This window comes from Mustela nigripes, chromosome 3 (assembly GCF_022355385.1).
Source record: "Mustela nigripes isolate SB6536 chromosome 3, MUSNIG.SB6536, whole genome shotgun sequence".
Taxonomy (NCBI): Eukaryota; Metazoa; Chordata; class Mammalia; order Carnivora; family Mustelidae; genus Mustela; species Mustela nigripes.
Window position 1 is genome coordinate 24,825,036 of NC_081559.1, and position 13,554 is coordinate 24,838,589.

General features: G+C 37.6%; 1 protein-coding gene across 1 annotated transcript; it reads left to right on the forward strand.

Moving 5' to 3' along the window:
- Positions 1-4,533: 4,533 nt before the first annotated feature.
- LOC132012870 (OCIA domain-containing protein 1-like) lies at positions 4,534-5,922 on the forward strand. Its single transcript, XM_059392668.1, has one exon. The coding sequence runs from the start codon at positions 4,680-4,682 to the stop codon at positions 5,421-5,423; it is 744 nt and encodes a 247-aa protein (XP_059248651.1). The 5' UTR covers positions 4,534-4,679; the 3' UTR covers positions 5,424-5,922.
- The last annotated feature ends 7,632 nt before the right edge of the window (positions 5,923-13,554 follow it).

The window sequence follows — 13,554 nt, forward strand, 5'->3', positions numbered from 1 at the left end:
TTATTATATTATCTGTCTGCTTTGTTTCTCTGTCTACATCACATTCCCTGTCCTGATCTTTAGATACCTACTTCACTGTATTTAAAGTAGCCCCTAATATACTGTCCTCATGTGTATTAGATAAATATGCTTCCTTAGTTGGTGGGAGTCAAGATGGTGGAGGAGTAGCAGACTGAGATGACATCAGGTTGCAGGAATTCAGCAATATAGGTATCAAACCATTCCAAACGCCTAGAAGTCCAACAGAAGATTGAAGAGAAGAAGAGCAGCAATCCTAGAAACAGAAAATCGACCACTTTCTGCAAGGTAGGATGTGTGGAGAAGAGAATCCAAAGCGAAGGAAGATAGACTGTGGGGAATGGGCCATCTCCCACCAAGCGGTGGAGCAACAGAGCACAAAATCTGAACTTTTAGAAGTCTGCTCCACTAAGGGACATTGATCCAGAGGTTAAGCGGGGATGGAACCCTCACAGGGACAGTGTGGTCTCAGATGCCGCAGGGTCACCAAAGGATCAGGAGTGTCTGAGTGTAACAGAGCTCACAGGTATCAGAGCGGGGAAGAGAGCTATAGAAATGGAACCAAGGAGTGAGCTCTTAGTGGGATTACCTTAAACCGTGAACTGTGGCACAGTCAGGCCACTGCTCTTTGAGCAGGGATCCCACAAGTAGAGATCTGGGGAGACCCACCTTCACCCACTGGAAGAGCAGAGTGGCAGGAATCTGATGGATTTGGAGACTCCAAACAGGGCTGTGTGCCAGAGACAGAAATGCTCGGTCACAGGCCAGGTGAGATCAGAGCACAGCTGGAGACCAGGCAGACAGGAGTGATTGAGTGCTTTTCTCCAAAGGCACACTGAGGAGTGGGGCCCTAAGCTCTCAACTCCTCCAGGCTGGAAATTGGGAGGCTGCCATTTTCATTTCCATCGTCCAGAGCTCTATGAAAAGTGTTCAGGGAACAATAGCTCTCAAGAGCAAACCTGAGCAGATTATTTAGCCCAGCCCCTAGCAAAGGTGGCACAACTCCACCTCAGGCAAAGACATTTGAGAATCACTACAACAGGCTCCTCCTCGAGAAGATCAGCAAAAACATCCAGCCAAGGCCAAGCTCTCTGATCAAGGAGAACAGCGGAATTCCAGAGGAAGGGAAAGCAAAGCATGGAATTCATGGTTTTCTCCCATTATTCTTTAGTCTTGCAAAGTTAATTAAATTCTTTTAATTTTATTTTTTCTTATTCTGCTTTTTTTTAACTTTTCTTCTTTCCTCTATTAATATTTCTTAACTAGTTTATCTTAACAATACTTTTCTAAAAAGAAAAAAACTCTTTAAATCTTCATTATTTTAGTCCTATTTTACCCTTCATTGTATCTAACTTTATTTTTTGTATACATATAAGGCTTTTTCTTCTAAAAAATTTTTGGGTTATGATTTCTTCTAATTGATCAAAATATACCCTAAATCTAGAACAGGGCTTTGTTCCAGTCTCCAGCCTGAGCAAATTCTCTCCACTTCCTTTTCTTTCTTTTTCCAACCAGTTTATCTTATCAATTCCTTTTTTAGAATTTTTTAAAAATTTTCATCATTACAGTCTTATTCCATCACTTCATCGTGCTTACCCTTATTTTTGTGTATATAAATAAGTTTTCTTTTTTAAAAATTTTGGGAGGTAGTTTCTTCTAAGAGACAGAAATACACCCAAAATCAAATGGGTGGCTCTGTTCTATTTACCAATTTTTTTGGTAAATTTTTAAAAAATTTTTTAAATTTATTTTAGATTTATTTTTACCCCTTTTCTTCTTCTGATTTGGCTAGTGTATCTTTTTCTTGGGTCTTTGCCACCCTTATAGTATTTTATTCTCTCATTCATATATTTTTATCTGGATAAAAAGACAAGGTGGAAAAACTCACCACAAAAAAACAAGAGACAGTACCAAAGGCTAGGGACCTAATCAATATGGACATTGGTGATATGTCAGATCTAGAGTTCAGAATGACAATTCTCAAGGTGACAATGACAATTCTCAATTATTTTTTGAGCTGGGCTTAAAAAAGGCATGGGAGATAAGATATTAGAGAAACCCTGTCCAGAGAAATAAAGGCCCTTTTTGGAGAAATAAAAGAAGTAAAATCTAAACTAGCTGAAATCAAAAAAGCTATTAGTGAGGTACAATAAAAAATGAAGGCTCTTACTGCTAGGATAAATAAGGCAGAAGAGAGAATTAGTCATATAGAAGACCAAATGATGGAGAATAAAGAAGCTGAGCAAAAGAGAGACAAACAACTACTGGACCACAAGGGGAGAATTCGAGAGGAAAGTAATACCATAAGACGAAACAGTATTAGAATAATTGGGATTCTGGAAGAAGAAGAAAGAGAGAAGGGGGCAGAAGGTATATTGGAATTAATTACTGTAGAGAATTTCCCTAATATGGCAAAGGGAACAAGCATCAAAATCCAGGAGGCACAGAGAACCCCCTCAAAATCAGTAAAAATAGATCCACACCACATCATCTGCTAGTAAAACTTACAAGTCTTAGTGACAAAGAGAAAATCCTAAAAGCACCCTGGGACAAGAAGTCTGTAACATACAATGGTAAAAATATTAGATTGGCAACAGACTTATCCACAGAGACCAGACAGGCCAGAAAGAAATGGCATGATATAATTAGAGCACTAAATGAAAAAAACATGCAGCCAAAAATACTATATCCAGCTAGGCTATCATTGAAGATAGAAGGAGAGACTAAAAGCTTCCAGGACAAACAAAAACTAAAAGAATTTGTAAACAACAAACCACCCCTACAGGAAAAATTGAAAGGGCTCCTCTAAGCAAAGAGAGAGCATAAAAGAATAGATCACAAAGGAACAGATATAACAGTAACAGTTACCTTACAGGTAATACAATGGCACTAAATTCATATTTTCACTAGTTACCCTGAATGTAAAAGGCTCAATGCCCCGAATCAAAAGACACAGAGTATCTGAATGGATAAAAAAACAAAACCAGTACATAAGCTGTCTACAAGAAACACATTTTAGATTTAAAGACACTTCCAGATTTATAGTGAAAGGGTGGAAAATAATTTACCATGCTAATGGACATCAAAAGAAAGCTGGGGTGGCAATCCTTATATGAGATAAACTAGATTTTAAGCCAAAGACTATATCATACTCAAATGGTCTGTCCAACAAGAAGATCTAACAATTTTAAATATCTATGCCCCTAACATTGGAGCAACCAACCACATAAACCCATTAATAACAAAATCAAAGAACCACATCGACAATAATACAATAATAGTAAGGGATTTTAACACCTCCCTCACTGAAATGGACAGGTTATCCAAGCAAAAGATCAACAAGGAAATATAGGCCTTAAATGACACACTGAACCAGATGGACATCACAGATATTTTCAGAACATTCCATCCCAAAGCAACAGAATATACATTCATCTCTAGTGCACATGGAACATTCTCCAGAATAGATCATATCCTGGGTCACAAATCAGGTCTCAACCAGTACCAAAAGATTGGGATCATTCCCTGCATATTTTCAGACCACAAGGCTCTGAAGCTAGAACCCAATCACAAGAGGAAATTTGGAAAGAACCCAAATACGTGGAGGCTAAAGAGCATTCTACTAAGGAATGAAAAAGTGCTCCACATCCCTTGGCTTTAGGGAAATACAAATCAAAATCACAATGAGATACCACCTCACATCAGTCAGAATGGCTAAAGTTAACAAATCAGGAAATGACAGATGTTGGCGAGGATGCAGAGAAAAGGGGATCCCTCCTACACTGTTTGTAGGAATGCTAGCTGGCGCAGCCACTCTGGAAAACAACATGGAGTTTCCTCAAAAAGTTGAAAATAGAGCTACCCTATGAACCAGCAATTGCGCTATTGGGTATTTACCTAAAGATACAAATGTAGTGATCCAAAGGGACATGTGCACCCAAATGTTTATAGCAGCAATGTTCACAATCCCAAACTATAGAAAGAACCTAGATGTCCATCAACAGATGAATGGATAAAGAAGATCACACACACACAATGGAATACTATGCAACTATCAAAAGAAACAAAATCTTGCCATTTGCAACAACATTGGTCGAACTAGAGGGAATTATGCTTAGTGAAATAAGTCAATCAGAGAAAGACAATTATCATATGATCTCCCTGATATGAGGAATTTGAGAGGCAAATTTGGGGGTCTGGGGGGTAGGGAAGGAAAAAAATTAAACAAGATGGGATCAGGAGGGAGACAAACCATAAGAGACTCTTATTCTCACAAAAAACTGAGGGTTTCCAGGGGTAGGGAGGGAGGCTGGGAGAGGGTGGTTGGGTTATGGACATTGGGGAGGGTATGTGCTATTTTGAGTGCTGTGAAGTACGTAAACCTGGCGATTCACAGACCTGTACCCATGGGGATAAAAATACATTATATGTTTATTAAAAAAATTTTTTTTAATTAAAAAAAATTTTTTGTCTTTGTCCACAACAACAACCAAAAAAGCATCCTTAAAATGGTCCCCACCCCCAACTCTGCTGCGGTGCCCCGCGCCTGAGGGTTTCCGCGGGCTCTTCTTCCTCCTTGAGCCCTCTCGGGTCCCCTCGAGGCCTTCTGCCCCCGATCGCCTCGGCTCGCCGCGCGATCGCCGCTGTGGTCCGGAGGAAAAATGAATGGGAGAGCTGATTTTCAAGAGCCAAATGCAGAAGTTCCAAGACCAATTCCCCACATAGGGGCTGATTACATTCCAACAGAGGAAGAAAGAAGAGTCTTCACAGAGTGCAACGATGAAAGCTTCTGGTTCATATCTGTGCCTTTGGCTGCAACAAGTATGTTGATTACTCAAGGATTAATTAGTAAAGGAATCCTTTCAAGTCATCCCAAATATGGTTCCATCCCTAAACTTATATTTGCTTGTATCATGGGATACTTTGCTGGAAAGCTTTCTTACGTGAAAACTTGCCAAGAGAAGTTCAGAAATCTTGAGAATTCCCCTCTTGGAGAAGCTTTACGCTCAGGACAGGCACGGCGATCTTCACCATCTGGGCACTATTCTCAGAAGTCAAAATATGACTCAAAGTTGAGTGGTCATTCATCCTTTGTGACGTCTCCAGCAGCAGACAACATAGAAAAAGAGATGCTTCCTCATTATGAGCCAATTCCATTCAGTGCTTCTATGAATGAATCTACTCCCACTGGTATTACTGATCATGTTGCCCAAGGACCTGATCCCTACCCTGAAGAAAGTCCTAAGAAAAAAAATATTACATATGAGGAATTAAGGACTAAGAACAGAGAGTCATATGAAGTAACTTTAACACATAAGACTGACCCCTCAGTCAGGCCTATACAGGAAAGAATGCCAAAAAAAGAAGTCAAAGTAAACAAATATGGAGTTACTTGGGATGAGTGAAAAATTGCATCATTGGACCTACTGAAGGCGTTTCAATATCCAGCTTCATCTAGGTGGTCATGAAAATCTGCATGCCTTGAGCCCAGCAGCAGTCTTCATAAACACATTTAAAACTAGAACCTGGGTTCTTGTGGTTTGGCTTATTAAAATGATGTTTAAAAACACAGATTTTAATGTGAATGTTGTGTGGCTGTATTCTTGAAGAACTGTTTGAATGATGGTATTATACTAGAATCACATACAGTTTGTGAAATTGTTTAAGTTACAGGGTAAGGATACTCTCTTAAGAAACTGTAAAGAGATTGTCTGCTCTGGGATCAGCATATATGAAAATACATACCTGTATGTTGAATTGGGGTGGGTGGGGGGAGCAAGCATAATTTTAAGTGTTAAGCTTTACATCCAGAAATTATTAAAAAGCCTTTCTCCAGTGTTTGCTGTATTCACTTATTAATGTTTATGGTGAATAAAACATAAAGGAACATGCAAAAAAAAAAAAGCATCCTTAAAATGCTTTTGTATTTTACAAAATTTCACAAATGATACTAGATTTAGATTTGAATCTCATAATGTGTTAACAGGGTTTTTTTTACTTAAACTGTTCTAGAATTCTAACCTCATTTTATTTGTTAATCTAGCTGATTAATTCTGACAGCAATATGATAATGCACCATGTGCTTCTACCACATCTATCAAAAACCAAATTTTGCCCAATAAAAATGCTGCTGTGAGCTTCCTCAAACATGTCTCCTTAGGGGTCTGTGCCAGAGTTTCTCTAAGGTATATACACAAAAATGGGCTTATGAGCCCATTTAATGTTCAGAAGCACTGTCAGGATCGATACTCCTCAAACGACTATATATAAGAATTCCTGCCACCATGGTCTTCGCATCTTCACTGTGACTTTCTCACTTTAGGTCTTTGGCAAAATTGGTGCTATTCATAAATTTAATTTATGTTTTTCTAATTATTGAAAAAACGAACATCTCTTTATATACATCTTAACCATTTAATTTCCCTTTCTCTGAATTACCTATTCCTTGTCTTTGCCCAATTCTTTATTAGGTTTTCTTTTTTTCCTTGTAAATTGTTAGACATGTCCTCTATGTTCTGGGTATTAATCCCTTCTTATATTTTAGGAGTTTCAAATATCTTGTCTCAATCTAGCATCATATTTTAACTTGTTTATGGCAAATTTTGTTTAACAAAAAAAGTTAATTTGTGATAAAATTCAAACACATGAAGTTTTAACTGATGGTTTGTGCTTTGGGGAATCTGATTTTTTTTAAATCCTTCCATAACCCAAAGTCATAAAGATATTTTCATATAGTGTATTATGTTTAGTTTTATAATTTTATCTTTGTCAGTCTAAATCTTTTACTCCTCTAAGGTCCATATGGCATTAGTTATACAGTTTTATTTTTTTCTTTCCATAGAGAAATAGTTTATCCAAGATCATCTATTAATAATCTAACCTATACCTACTAATTTATAATGCTATGACTATCTTATCCCAAATTCCCATATATGTGGATCTAATTCTGGGCTCTTTATATTCTTTCACTAGTTAATTCCCTTTTCTGTACCAATACAATCTTGTTTTTCTTTCTTTGTAATACATCCCAGTATTTGATAAAAGCTTATGTCTATTCATGGCTTTTATTTTTCCATCTAAATTTTGGTAAACCATATTCTCAAAGATTATCAAAGAATCCTTTAGGAATTCTAACTGGAATTGCATTGAGTTTTAAAATATTAATTTGGGAGAGAAATACAGCTTTACTATGTTACATGACCTCATCCTTGATATAGGATCCAGGAGATCCTATATCTCCTGACTTAACTTATTAAGTTTCCTTTTACTAACTTGAAACTTAAAAACATTGTTCTACTTGAAAATCCTGTACATTCTATTAAGATTATTGGACATTTTATAATTTCTATTATTATAATGAGAGAGAGCTTCTTTTCTTTTCTTTTTTTAAAGATTTTATTTATTTATTTGTCAGAGGGAGTGGCAGGCAGAGACAGAGGAAGAATCAGGTTCCCTACCAAGCAAGGAGTCCGATGGGGGACTTGATCCCAGGACCCTGGGATCATGACCTGAGCAGGAGGCAGATGCCCAACCAACTGAGCCACCTAGACATCCTGAGATCTTATTTGCTTATATGTTTTAATTAGTTTTTATTATATTTTGCAGGAGAATACTATTGACATCTGTATGTTAAACATGTATCCACCATTTCTGATTTAAGTCTTTTCTCTCTTCCATTAACTCTTCTTTTCTCTTTCTGGGGTTTCTGAGGTGCATGGATGGCTCAGTCAGTTGAGCATCCAGCTATTGATTTCATCTCTGGTCATGATCTTAGGATCATGAGATTAGCTGTGATGTCACCTTGGGCTCTGTGCTTGGTGGGGAGTCTGCTTGAGATTCTCTCTCCATTAGGCCCTCGCCCCCTCATGTTCTCTCTTGCTCTCTTTCTCTAAAATAAATAAATATTTCTAAAAAGTTATTGACATTTCTATATCTAGCTTTCATATTTCTTAATTTTTCTCTCATTCTTCTCATTTATTACCCTTTTCTGATGCCTTCACAGACTCCCTCAATCTAATTTTCCAATGCATTATTCTTACCTCAGCTGCATTCATTCTTCACTTCAACCCATCCACTGAGTTACTTCAAAAGCTCAAATGTAAACTAAAGTCCACTGAGTAATTGATGCCACATAGTGTAAAAGAATCACCCGGGTGATCTCTGCCCAAATTTCTGATGCACAAAATTGTGTGATAATAAAATATTTTCTTAAATATTTCATAAGTTTGGCACAGTTTATTACACAACTGATAACCAGTTCATCATAAGATGGTGATAAATAAAGCTGCTACTTTGAGAGACAAATTAATCAAATTCCATTATAGATTTTGAAAATTAAAATAACCTAAATCTTGTTTAATGTAGATTTTAAAAAGAAAATAAAAGGCTGGTCCCCATGCAGATGATCTCTTCTGGACTCTAACATCTCAATAGTGTCATAGGAGTCAAAGCATTGTAGAAATGTCAAGCTCCCAGGGACGTTGCACATCATTAGACTCATCTGTGTGGACCATTTGGGGGGCACTTCTGTTCTTAGTGTTATGGCCTATTTATTAACTGAAGTAGCTAGCCTCATTATGAATACATCAAAATGTGCTTGTGTTTGCTCTTTGGATTCTCAGAGTGATTTTTAAAACACCTTTTTGATATGCTAAGAGCCTTTAACGAGGACAGAAACCATCAATTCAAAAAAAAAAATTAGGCTGCAAAAAGAATAGTTATCTTTTTTGCTATTAGTTGACAGTCCACATATAGAGGTCATACAATGGATTGTCATTTGTCAATAGGCCCCACTAAATAAGACAACCTACTACTGACCTTGAAGAAAACAAACATATATTTGCCTTTAATTTGCCTGGATTATATAAACTTCAAAAGCTAGTTGCCCAGGAGAGAGCAGGGATGTAAGGAGATGTGGGGGTGGAGTCAGATACACCCGCCCATTGTACTATGTGGAAGGAGTAGAAAGGTCCTGGAGAACTTTGGGGTTTTTTTCCTCTACTTAACCTCAGTTTCCTCATCCATGAAAGGAAAATAACAATACCCATTCTCAGGGTCGGTATGAGAATTTAGTGAGAATTTATACCTAAACTGCCTGAGAAGTACTCAATAAATGATAACTGCCACTTTTATTATTACCAACATCACCATCAGTAATAGGAGAGGATGAATTTCAGTAGTTCAGAGCAGGGTTAAAACCTAGAAAGACCATCAAAAGAAAATCTTTCATCAAGATGTCACTCCCAAACCAGTGAAGTTATAGATTATCTAGAAAATCACCAGAAATACCATAACTAAGTCATTTGGAAGCACCGGACCAGAATCCAGGAAGTCAGTTTACTATTCAAATGGAGTCTAGAGGGTGGAGACCTTCTAGAGATTTGACTTGTATAGCCTGTCCCCCTCCTTCTGATATTTTGAAGGGGCAATTTACCTTGATTAACTCCTACTATAATATTCAAGAGCAGGGAATTCATTTTGGTGATGGGGTAATAAAAATAAAATGGGAGGGGGAAATGTCCCTAAGAGCTCCTTTTGAAGAGAACATTCACTTTGGAAAGAATACTTTGATAAAGGTAGCAGACACTGGTGGTACTCAGCCTAAATCTGTTTTGGATCCCTCTTCCTGTTTCTTTATGCCCTTCTGTGAATTTCAATGTATACTTGCCTCTCAGGGTCCACAGGGGTACCTTTTCTTTGCTGGATGGACCTTAGTCAACAGAAGTCCCCTTAGCCTACGCATATACAGAGCCTCAAGTACATGAGTCTATTACCCTTCAAGTTGGCCCTTGGCCAATGATTGATGGTACCAGAACATGGAAGCCCAGCCTTCTTGCCTCACAGTACAAACTATGAGGTATAATTTATACTCCATAAAACCAAGTCAAGTCTAGGACTTAGTCTGTGGTTCCACCTTTGCTTGGCTTCTTCCTTTTGTGTTCTACTCTCCTCACTTTCCTAGTTTCCCCTGGGAACACCTTAAATAAACTACTTACACTAAAATTTTCATCTAGGTGCACCTGAGTGGCTCAGCTGGTTAAGTTTCTGACTTTGGCTCAGGTCATGATCTCAGGGTCTTGGGATCAAGCCCCACATTGGGCTCCCTGTTCAGCAGGGAGTCTGCTTCGCCCTTTCACTATCCTTCTATGCTCTCCTCCTCTCTTTCTCTCTCTCAAATAAACAAAATATTTTAAAAAAATAAAAATTAAATAAAGTTTTCATCTAAGTGTGTGCCTCTGGGAGCCCAACCTGTCAAAGAGCCACTTAGGTACTGGCTACAACCCCAACAGCATGCATAGGTAACAAAAGATAATTGCTATCTGCCTTCTAAAAATAGGGGGGTCCTATTAATCAGAAGGCTCTGTGTTTCAGTGGATTTGAAAATATAAATTGAGTAATAGTTGCTGAGACAGAGCTGGTGATTCATGTTAGAGAGCCACTCCCCACCACCACCACATACACACATATATACAAATCATCTCCTCCGTGAAATGTCAAGTAATGTCTATGTCATGCTCTAAGACGTTCACACACAGGTAGAGTCTTCTGAAGAACTGAACCAAGTGCTGAGGTCTTCACTGGGATGGGTAAAAAACAAAACAGAAATTTTCCTTGTGCACCTACACAGGACCACAGAATTAGGGCACATTTCACTGCAGGTACACATATAAAAAACTTTAAAAAAAGCTTTTAAGTTGTGATCAACAACATGAAATGGAAAACAGTAACTATCAGCCCAACCCTAAACTAGTTGCCTTCTTTCATCAGCCCTTTAGCAATCCACTTTCCCATTTTAGCTATGCTCCACTCTTCTCCCTTCTGCATTCTCATCTCTCTTACATTCATCTGGCCAATGCAAATAATGTAGATATACTAACATTTGAGAATGCTTAAACCATTTGGGCCAAGTTTCACATTCTGTTATCAAAAGTCTAACATAATTAAAACATTTCCTTCCCTCCTTCCTTCAGTAATCAAACACCATGCTCTAACCTGTGAACTCTTCAGCAGCTCTTTTCCTGTCTTTCCATGTCTCCATCCTTTGGGTGTGCTCCTATCTCCCTATAATTGAAGGCTGATGTCATCTTGAAAGAACATGCACTCTATTTTCAGAGGCTCTGTCATCAATGCAGCTGTCTGGCATCCTGTCATTGCCCATCTCTGTCAGTTAATACAGAAACACAATCCTTCGGTGACATTATGCAAATATGTAACCTTCCCTGGAGACTTTTTGCTTGGATGCCAATATCTAGGTTGCACTGAAATAATACATTGTCCATTTAGACAGCTGTAACCTACTCCAATGTGTGTCAGAAAAACAAAGAAAAATTATCTTGATCTCATCTGCAAAGGGAATCTATAATTTCTAGAGTGGAGTAATAGCCTAGATCAAAAGCCCCACAAGGAAAAATGCCTTTGAAATACCATAATCCAAGGCATCTAAGAGAAGACCTCAATAGAGGTAGAATTTAAAATTAATTGAGCAGGGGTGCCTGGCTGGTTCAGTTGGACGAGCTTGCAACACTTGATCTTGGGTCATAAGTTCAAGCCTCACATTGGGGTAGAGATTACTTAAATCAGTGAAGAAAGAAACTTAAAATTCATTGAGCAAAATTGCCTTTTCTGGTACTCCAATAGGCAATGTAGACTTTACATGATCCCTACCATATCCAAACAGAAGAGAAAGCAAAGGAAACCCACTCTTCGCATTTTTAACCAAGTTTCACTCTCCTCTCTTCTCTATTCTCCTCTTCCTTAGGTTTATCAGGCCAATGCAAGTAATTAAGATACACTAACATTTCAAGGTATCAAAGCATAAAAGCTATTTTCATTCCCTATGATTGCTCCGCATGGCCATTTTGGCCACCAATAGTCCTAGTTTCCCTTCTTATCCCTTCTTCCTTGCACTCAACAAATACTTCTTAACTATTAACTGTTCTCAAACACTTAGTAAGTCCTGGAAAAATACAACATTGAATCACCAAGGATTGGTTCTCAATGACTTTGCATCCTAGTAGAAAAACCAAGATATGAAATCAGTGAGAGATCACACAGTTTTGATAACCAGAAGTGCTTCAAGAAGGTAGCTTTTATAAGCAAAGATAGAGAAGAAGATTATAATAATTTTCTTGTTGCCACTGTAACAAATTACCACAAACTTAGTGGCTTAAACAGCACAAATTTACTGTCATACAGTTCTGGATGTCAGAAGTCTAATGTAAGTCTTAGGGAGCAAAAATAAATGTGTCAGCAGGGCTGATACCTTCTAGAAGCTCCAGAGGAAAATCCAATCTTCACATTGTCCAGCTCTAAAGTCTTTCTAGGCATTCCTTAACTCATAACCACTTCACTCCCATCTCTGCCTCTGTCTTTATATCACCTTCTTCCAATCTGATCTCTCATATCTCTTCCAAGCATCCTTGTGATTACATCAAGCCCACCTGGGTAATAAAAAATAGAATTTTATTATTCTATTTTAAATAATAATAAAATTTAAATAATAATAAATAATATTATTTAAATATAATATTATTTAAATATAATAAATAATAAATAAAATTTTAAATAATAATAAAATTATTATCCCCTTCTCAAGATCCCTAACTAAATCATAGCTACAAGCCCCCCTTTTGCTATGTAAGGTAATATAGTCACAGATTCCAGGAATTAGGGCATGACCACACCCAAGAGAGGACATTATTCAGCCAACCCCAAAGGTGTTGTAGGTCATGAAAGTTTACTAATTAAAGGCATGGAAGCAGGTGGAGATAGCAGCACGTGAGGAATGGCAAGGTGAAGGGTTTATACAATGAAGATAGGGAATCTTCATGCATGTGGTAGGACAAAATACCACTAAAATAGTACTAAATACTACTAAATGCTACTAAAATGCTACTAAAGAGACTGTAAACTTTATTTAAAGACAACTAGAAGCACTCAAAAGTGTGGAGAGTAATGTTTTTAAATATTAATATGGAAGGAGTGTACAGAATTATTTGGAATATAAGTCTCAAATATAAATCCTACAGGAAAAAAGCAGGTACTTTAATGAGTGAGATGCTCTTAGTATAAAAGAACATGGTCCTGGGAAAACAAAGGAGGACCGGAGGACATAGGCCCCATACTAAAAAGGCCAGCAGTGGGCAGTCCAGCCAATTGCTGCCCCAGAGAATGTAGGCCCATCAGCATCTTCAAAAGAAGTGAGAAATCAGAATTATATATATTAGCTCCCAATGTTTCAATATTAACAGCTATTCAAAAAATGTTTAAACATTCTAAGAAATATAAAAGATAAAGCATATCTGTGAACTCCACACATCCCACAGCTTGCTGTTTGCAGCCTCTGGTTTAGGGGAAGGCAAAACCAGCCAGGCAACCTTACTTAGTGCTCAAAGCCAATCTCTGCTTTCTCCATGGCATCCTGACTACATTGTGCTTTGTTTCATTTTGCTTTCTTTTTTATAATTTTATTTATAACAATATGTATGTTATTTAGTTATAAAGTAATTCAGCTTGATTACATTTTTAATGCATGGT